Source organism: Rhyacophila brunnea, unplaced genomic scaffold (genome assembly GCF_057557595.1).
Source record: "Rhyacophila brunnea isolate RB1 unplaced genomic scaffold, BYU_Rbru_1.0 scaffold_1, whole genome shotgun sequence".
In the NCBI taxonomy this organism is placed as follows: domain Eukaryota; kingdom Metazoa; phylum Arthropoda; class Insecta; order Trichoptera; family Rhyacophilidae; genus Rhyacophila; species Rhyacophila brunnea.
In genome coordinates, this window is record NW_028232751.1 from 1,895,165 (window position 1) to 1,904,629 (window position 9,465).

The 9,465-nt window shown below is 34.0% G+C and overlaps 1 protein-coding gene across 1 annotated transcript; it reads left to right on the forward strand.

Moving 5' to 3' along the window:
• The first annotated feature begins 2,479 nt into the window (after positions 1–2,479).
• LOC147079356 (DENN domain-containing protein 1B-like) lies at positions 2,480–9,257 on the forward strand. The gene is made up of 12 exons (XM_085940229.1): positions 2,480–2,677; positions 2,772–2,930; positions 3,411–3,548; positions 3,699–3,867; positions 4,269–4,526; positions 4,816–4,917; positions 5,274–5,386; positions 5,629–5,737; positions 5,855–5,998; positions 6,221–6,291; positions 6,688–6,934; positions 7,273–9,257. The coding sequence occupies exons 1-12, from the start codon at positions 2,661–2,663 to the stop codon at positions 7,411–7,413; spliced, it is 1,668 nt and encodes a 555-aa protein (XP_085796355.1). The 5' UTR covers positions 2,480–2,660; the 3' UTR covers positions 7,414–9,257.
• The last annotated feature ends 208 nt before the right edge of the window (positions 9,258–9,465 follow it).

The following is a 9,465-nucleotide window of genomic DNA, read 5'->3' on the forward strand; positions in this document are numbered from 1 at the left end:
TACATCCTCGGTAATATTTGATGAACCCGTAAGATTTTCAATAGTGTATTTTTGCATCACTTGGAATTAAATGCATGATGATTTTCAAATCATCTAATTTTGGAAGAGCAATTGCTTTTCCTTCTGGCCATAGTGCAGTAAATAGACTTAATAAATTGTCAGTCGACACACCTCTACGCTGTATATTTACTGCCACGAAATCCTTTTCAAAACTATTGCTCTTGATATAAATTAAATATGGGTTTTTCTTTATCAGCTTTATCGCTCTTATTTTGAGCCAATTTATTTTTTGGCCATTGGTATCGACTTTTCTATTCACAATATGTTTTTCAAGATCTTTACTACCCTTGAAATCAACGCTTTTCATTTACGTAACAATCAAAGGATTTTTACATAATTGCGGCAATTTTTCATTATGTTTATATATTCGAATGGAGTGTATATTCGTTGCTGGTGTTTGAGACTGCATTCAATATCACCAAAATCTTTGTCGTTGGGCAGATAGCTATGTCCACTACACAAAAATTTTAGTGTTACTGTATTGAGGGACGGCTTTGATCCAAGTAATGCCTTAAGCATGAGAGTAATCTTGGTTCTGCCCCCCACATGAGTCTGACCATAAAATTAAATCTTTAACTGCTGAAGATATGTGACTTGAATGCTTTAATATGCTTGACCCAACCTCTTGAGAACCTCTTCCTGCAATGCCTTCTAACCACACATAGCAGAAACTTTTCTGTTGTTTTCCACTATGGATGTCTAAATTATAAAGCCATAGTTGGCGTTTATAAAATATGATATTAGTGGAAATTCTCGGTAAGGGAAGGGTCTTTTGCATATCAAATGTAGACATTCTATGTCGTCTCTGTTTTTTGCAGTAAGCAAATTTAATTTTAGCAAATCTTGCGCATTTTTTGCTAAAGCCTGGTGTTTCTCTTTTTCTGTGATAAGTTGTGCTTTTTCCGAACCATCTCTTACGTTACCGATGTTCACCTTAAATGTATCGCAAACGTTACACGTATCTTTTTTTAGCGTTTTTGTTTTTAGGTTGAATTAAGCATAAAATATCTGTTTATAGATAGCAAAGGTTACAGGATTATTAACTTCCGTTTTGAACATAGCATACATTTTTGCCAATGTCATGTCAGGTGGTAGAAAATTGCTTTCCGTGTCTCCACGGCAGTAATGTGAGGTATATTTTGGAAGCATATTAATTTGTTTAATGACAGCATTCACTTTTTCTTACCCCTTTGATCCAATAGTTCCTTACGGCCTGAAATTTTCTGAAGAGCAGTGTTAATTTATTCTGGTAGGAGTTATATTGATTGTTTTGCAAAACATCACTCGGTATACTTACTTTTTTTTTTGTTGAGAGTATAAACCCTGGAGAATTGTCTTTTTGTAGAATTTCTACCATAACACCGTTTTTTGGATGTTTCAGTCACAAGGGTAGTGATGAATGTTGTTTGTAAATTATAAGAACCTAATTCTCAAAAACGTTTGAATTCGAATTTACATTCTTCTTCGGTAATTTGTTCATTGCATTTCATTATACAATGACAATAGGTAAAAATAAATAAATTCTTTGCCTGATTTGAGTACACCTTTATAGTCACAATACGGCTTATTAGCATTTCTGTTCAACTTCGATGTCGTCTTTGATTGCCAAATTAATATTTTGGCTTCGGACCTCTTTTGGGACGACTGCTAAATATTTGTGACGAATTTTCAAGAGATGAGGAATTGACATCATTTGTATCCATGGAAACGGTCTGCATTATCTAGGCTTGGAGAAATAACTCTCTATTATAAAATCGTATCGTATCATATCTCTATCGAAAAATAATCTATTAATTTTAAAACTCCTAACACGTCCAAGTAACATGGATTACATACATGCGAAGATTTGTAAGACTCCTAACAAGTCCAACCCACATGGACGTATTCTGACAATATTAAAATTATAGTTTTGTCTAATTGCAATAAAAAATCAGGATACGTCCAAACCACATGAACGTTTTCTCGATATTATTTTTCGTAAATTGTTAGTATGTGGGTTAGAAAAAACGTCGATAACTTTTCTGGGTGTATATTTCCGGTTGGACGTTTTCGCCATATTAAAATATTGATGTTTTTGAAGGATTATACGTAATAAAATGAAAATTCTCAATTTGTGGGTTGAATGTTTTCTGCTTAACTACATCCAATTATTATTACCAATTTTATAGAATAAAAGTTACCGACCTCCAACTCCAATATCTCTTACATCTTATTATAATATTGTAATCAATTCGATGTAATATTTAAAATCGTGTGTTTTAAATATATTCCACATTGGATTTTTAATTTAAATTATAACCTATACGATTTTATTTATTACAGCGAAATTATAAAAATATAATATTATTATCATTAATACTTGAATTTTTTACGTTCAGCCAGTGATTTCACTTTCTACGTTGGCATCCGTGTGGCGGCCATTGTAAATTCGTCGGTGGTGGGGTGACGCTTGACACTTCATATTAGGAATAGGTTAGGAAATTTGACGTTATTGTGAAATAACATTGTAGTCGACCGTTTTATTACATTATTTTACATTGGTTTGGTGATAATTGCTGAGAAAATTGTGAACATTGTATTGTGAGCCACATATCTTCAGTATGGGTTCGCGTAAAAGGTGATTATTTATCCAATAAAAGTGCGTAACGTGAACGATAATATCTGCCGCTAGACCGCATACTTCATAATCAAATATTTCCTTTAATTTTCAGAGAAATCGTCCATAGGTACTTCGAATATTATTGCGAGATTGCTCCGCCGTCATCTCAGACTTCGGAGCCCACAATTGTGTATAAATTTCCAACCTCCAGCGAAAATGATGATCTCGTGAAAAGTGCGGTTAAGTTTGTCTTCCCTTTCGAATTTGAAAGGTAAATAAATACTTTTATCGTGGATTATCTTATTCGATACGATCGTGAATCGGTGTTTTCTGCAATCGAATGTTTGAAAGTATTATATTATTATATCGTTATTCTATTAATTTCAAATACATACCGGGATGTCAATCTCGAAGATTTAAATGGCCAATTTAGCGTTGATCAGAGTCATGTCGGTACATATTGTATTTTATTAAAGGTAAACATGCATAACGATTGAAAAAATACTGTACTTTATCACTATAATATGTATGATTGCTGTGTTTCTTTCATGCATAATGTTGTTTTTGAATTCCGTCATTGAACATAACCTCACTTTTTGGTTTGTTTTTTTTAAATACTTTGGGATGAGTTTCATGTATGTACCTGTTCATGTGTTTTGTATTGCATTGGGTTTTCCTTGCTTCTGCATAGGCCACATAATATGAAGGTTTATGATTTGTGTGTATCAATATTTTAATTACAAATTTTCAGGAATCTCATACAGCATTTCTCCTTCGTTCTAACGGACGCGGATGCCAAATTTACATATGGATATTGCAGGCACGATCCGCACGTCGACAATGCCACAGTATTCCTCTCGTATATCGAAAATCATGATGAGTTTTACAAGTAAGTTCACTTCACACCATGATTATTTCAGAAGCCGTTATAAATCTCAACTTCTGTGTCCTACTTTGATATATGAATGTTTTGTTACTGTTGAATTTATTAATGATTTACCTATTGAAATATTTGCATTATTTGTATTATTCTTTTCAGGTATTTGGATGTGATTGCTTCGAGGAATGGCTCGGACCCCGCCGATTTGGCTACACCTAGCAGGGAATACGAAGGAGAAACATTTCAGCTCAATCACTACCTGAGGGACATCCGGGCCACAGCCGTTGATAATTATATACCACATGAACTCCCTCGCATTCCGGGAAATGTGAGAACGTTAATTATTACCATATTATGATGTCACTGACTGTGATTACTGGTTAATTAATATTTATCTTGGCGAAATTGCATCTGCGATATTTCATCATTAATGTTCTTGTCTCTAAATATAGCGTTAGCGATTATATTGACATGGACTCGTGAATTAAATTATTACTGTATTGGCTCCTGTATGGTTTATGATTGTTGATTATATCAAATATCATAAATTTTCGCAAAAAATATATGAGAAATAATTGAATATGAGCGCTTGTTCATGTTTATCATGACCGTTTGATTATTTTATTGCATTACGATTAACGATGCGAGTTGTATTTATGTTATTATACGATTCCCTTGGATGTTATTAACATTCACTGTACCTTCGGAAATTCCTTTAATTCTTAACAGCGAAACCTGACAGACTACTTCGATGCGGTGGATTCGCGAGCCATGGTCGGGATGCTGGGAGCTCTTCTCCACGAGCGACGTATCATTGTGAAGTCGAAGAATCCAACTCGCCTCTCGGCTTGCGTTCAGGCAGCGAATGATCTTCTATATCCCCTTGTTTGGCAGCACATTTTTATTCCTATCCTGCCCGAGTCTTTGGTCGATTATCTTTCGGCCCCCATGCCGTTCCTCATTGGCGTTTCGGAAGCCATGTACTCGGTACGTATGTAATTTAATTACTCGTGTATACATCTGTCCAAAGCGTTTATTAATTAATTACATTAGGCTTATCTTATTTGAATAACGTGTAACCTCACTCTGTACGTAGCTAAATAATTAATTTATTAATCGGTAGTATGTTCGGAAAACATTTTATAATATCTTTTACTGTCTTTATCTCGTTAGAATTCATTCAGAAAGGCATTTATTTTTTTGCGGTTAATATTCGTAATAGATAAAATTACTTTATAAAATGTTTTCTATACCATTTTTACTGTATACTTTCCAGTGGTTGTCGCCGCTTGAAATTGGCGAAGTTGTCTTGCTGGATGCTGATAGGAGTATCTTTATAACACCGTTCGATGATCTGTCTTTGCTGCCAGTTGATATGGTGAGTTCTCCTCAATGTGGCGTACAAACGCAATCCGATGGAAAACGTGTGGTATTCTCATTTAATCTGTCGCATCAGGAGGAAACTCGCCCTCTCCGACCTGATGAAATACCAATAGTTATTCTACTTTTCATCATCTTTGGAATTAAATTTCGTGGCAATCGATTTATTGTAGTATCAACACTTTCTCGTAGAGCCCTACTTGCCTATATGGATGAATTTTATTCACATGCTGCCCATTCTTGAATCTTGAGACCAATTTCATCAGATTGCTTCAGGAGCTCGTCTTGTACTTCATGATAGCATTATATGATTTCCTATTTTTATGTTTAAATATATTATGGTTTGGTTTCTAGCAATTTTCATTGCACCGCAGCATCAAGCTTCCGGAGCCTGGAGAAGATACAGTCTCGAGAGCTTTTCTGAAGACTATTGTGCAAATCATCGGAGGATACAAAGCTTCCATCAAGTGAATATGATTTTTTTTTTAAATGTCATTATCAGTTCTTTACATAGTTAAATCTCTATCTGAATAGGAAATTTTATGCATAAATCTGTCGATTCAGTGTGCTATTATGATATTTTCCCGAGAGTTTGAGCGAACGGCCGATTGTCGTCAAAGATACTCTTGCGATGCCTCCAAATATTGCATAACACATCTTCCGTTTCTTATTCAGTCTGAAGTTGTATACCTTTTCCATTGTTTTTCAGGTATAATGAAGGAAATTTAATCTTCGACGGAGATCTTTTCGTCCGCGGTTCCAAGAATTCTACCCGCAATTTCAGAAAACAACTGTTAATGACGCAAAAATTCCAACAGGTATTATTATAATAAATATATATTTTACTTCTGTCTGGAATTGGTCCATTGTTTTTTGTATACTAAAAATTAGGGCCGTTCCACTTGTGTTCACACATTCTGTATTTTGATTTTCAGTTTATCGATGAGCGTCTGGCCCGTATCGTCGATGGCAACACTCACTCCGATGAATTCGAATATGAATACGCCATTTGGGAGTCCGCACAGAACTTGTCCGGTGGCAAACGACTATCAGCGGCCGTAGACACAGCGGTAGAATCGGTAAGTTTGCAAATGCCAATGCTTTTTATAAGTTAATCCGCACGTGTTCAGTACATTAATGCATCACTTTCCACAGAGACTTTCAATACTCGATGATTAACTATGCGTGGCTAATGTGATTCTAATCTGATAGATTCAGTCTGCGAGTCCGGTGCACGCTGAAACTAATAATTCTACTGCGATTGTTTGTTATTTAATGTTTAAATGAATTTCTTTTTATAGGTTCGCCAAGGCGGTCGTGAGGTCATGCAAGCCATCCAATCCAAATTAAGAATGAAGAAGAATACAACCAGGTAATTGATATCACACTTTACAATCAAATATGCAATCATAATATCAATGTAAAATCGATGTTAAATCAATATCGCAAAATGCCAAGATCCACACTGATCATGAAGAGGTCGACATCCAGGTAGTTGATTGTGATCAATACACTTTACAGCAGACACGGGCAATATCCTTGAGATAACCCCACCCCACTGAGAGAACAGGAATGTTTTCCAATAAAACTATTTCGAGTCATATATACATCTAATTACACCTACTGACCTCTTCACTTTAACGTCTGACAAGCGGGAAACTAGTGAAAAATGGGTGATAGCAATAATTACGGATGTTGCGGGCTAATTTATAAAAATACAACAGATTAACATCAATTCACAGAGATAAATTTATATCTTTCTTTGCAGACCATCTTCTCGCCTCTCTGAGAATGTCGATTTCGATGCCTTGAATACCTTCCAGATGCTTGACTTTCCCGGAACGTCATCCAATCCAGATGTCACCCAATCGCTGGATGTTCAGGGAGCATCTTCGGACTCCTTGACACACTCACTGGATTTTGCCACAATTTTCACACAGAATTCTCCTAACTCAAGTCTTGGATTGTCATGTGGGTCTTCGCCTCTGCGGCTTTCTCCCCAACCCGTGCCAATGGTAAATATTATAATATATTATCTATTAATTTTAGTCATAATCGAAAATGTTGAAAACAAACATTCTTCTATAGAGATGGAGCCTAAATGTATGAAATTGAAGCAAAAATTGGACCTCTGGTCTACTGATGCAGGTGACTTCGCATACTGAAAAGTCCACCCACCGATTTATGTTTTAATTTGAATATAGAAAAGCATGTTTTCTGAAATTTGCAATTGCCCTAATGTCAATTAAAAGATATTCCGCTTCAAAATTTTGCACTGCAACACTTCATCTAGAATATTATTTTTGCCAGATCTATAGAAATGTCTTAACACTTCATACTCTTCGGTTTGCAGCCCAGCAGAGAGGCCTCGAATCTCACCCGAGATGATGATCAGTCCACACCTGCGAGGCAGCGAGATACAGACCTTTTGAGAAAGTACGGAATAGAATTTGACAAATTGAAAATATCCCGCGACGACCACCACTTCGATTAGACCCATCGCACACTTCAGAATGAAATCGGCTCACATGATCTTTAACAATTCCAGTGATTTATGATTAATTTCCTATTACTGATTTTAAGATGTTTGTTTTTATTATTCCAGTGTTAAGTTGGCAATGTGTTGTTATATTTAATATTCCCGGAGCGTTTGTTCCTTACTGAAACTGCAGTCACTATGTTTTCTGCCGGAAGATTTTTTGTCTTTGAAGGGTATTTCTAATTTGTTTCAGAATATTAAAAAAATGGGAATTTGTTCTATTTATTATGTAGTTGTAGGTCTCGTAAGAAAATGACTGATATGTAAATTCACAAATTAGCAAATATGTCTGCTTCGATTTCGGTCGACAGTGCAGCTTTTTGTCTTATTCAAGCTATACCAGCTAACAAAGTATTGTTTAAGTACTTACATAAAAAGATTCAAATTCATATTATATTTACATTTTTCGAGATTATTTATTTACAGTTATTTAATAATTATTATAACCAAAGTTTATATGATATAGGGGTGAAAAGAAATTAAAAGCACAAATAAGACTGTACGGCTGTGATTTAGGAACTTGGTAAAATATGAAATATTTAAGGATTTCAGGCAACTTTCGGGCATTTCTAACTGAATTCTGAAATTGTAGAAAATTTAAATAATATTACCCCCACGATTTTTATAAATACTACTTAATATTAGGCCGCAACACGGCTTACACGATCTCCCGATATTCTATTGATTTCTGATGAATTCCATTCTAATTTATAATTTATTATATTATGTTGTATTGTATACAAGAATCTTTGCTCAATATTATAATGAATTTGTTATTGTTATTATTGGATTTCCAAACATGGTGTTGAAATTATCAATATTTGTAGAAACTATAGTCACTATGCTATAGCTATAGGTATTTCTGCTCGGAGATTTTTTGTTTCTGAACGGTGTACTAATGTGTTTTGAAGTAAAAAATAGGAATTCAATCAATATACATACCTACGTGGTGAGTTTAAGAATGTTGATCTTGTTCTATTAATTAATGCATTTTGCATACTATACTATACAACTCTTTTTCCAATGAAGTGCCATAATGTAATTATTATAGATCTCGATAGAGAACGAAGGACTGATAATGTATCAATGAAAAAATTAATATAAGTACATTGTATTAGGTAGCCAGTAAATAAACGTACTTCCATTTCCAAGATATATTATTAAATTTATTTATATTCAGTTATTCTTATTTAATCTATACCAAAGTAATGTTCATTTAGAAGAGTAACATTTAACGTTCTTTTCTCTTGTTGTGTTATTTAATATTAAATAATAATAATACTCACGTTTGATGACTGTGATTTAGTAACTTAGTAAAAAAATATAATTATGAACAAAATAAATTGAACTGATAGATTTAGAGAAATAGCAGTATTCTGCTATTTCTTGACGTGTCAATGCGACTGTTTTTGAGCTTCGTAAAATCAAATCACTAGAAATATTGATGCATATTAGTATTTAATCATTACTATGTACATATAACCGATTAGTAAGACCTACGGGCTGCTATCTCACTCCTAATAATTATAAAACATATCTAGTTTGTGTCGCTAGTCTGAGTTGCGATAAATAATAAAGAAATGGCTTCACATTGAAGCAATTATTTTGTCTTATATTTAAGACGGTCGTTGAGTCAATTAAAGACAATGAAATTTGCACTTGTGCTGCATTATATGAATACCTCTACGGATATGGGTTTACCGAGTGTTTATTTGAAACATTTTGTTAATTGTCGATTTATGATAATTTTATTTTTTGTTGATACTTACCAAAAGTATTAAAAATCATTATGATCAAATATATTGTTTTATTTACGAGTATCCATATTATGTATTGTCTACAAACACACATAAACATACTTTTACAATTTATTAACCCATAGAGCTCGGCAGAAGAAATTTTCGTGTAGACTTTTATTATCGACTATTTTATACCACATTATTTTATATGATCAAGGCATATTTGTCTTTCCTATTCTGCGGGGCTATTCTAACGTATCCAAACGGA

Bases quoted from the DNA above. Each gene is read 5' to 3' on its own strand.
- LOC147079356 (XM_085940229.1), top strand. The intron at 4,527-4,815 runs GTACGTATGTAA...TATACTTTCCAG, and splicing joins TTTCGGAAGCCATGTACTCG to TGGTTGTCGCCGCTTGAAAT. The intron at 5,738-5,854 runs GTATTATTATAA...TTTGATTTTCAG, and splicing joins TGACGCAAAAATTCCAACAG to TTTATCGATGAGCGTCTGGC.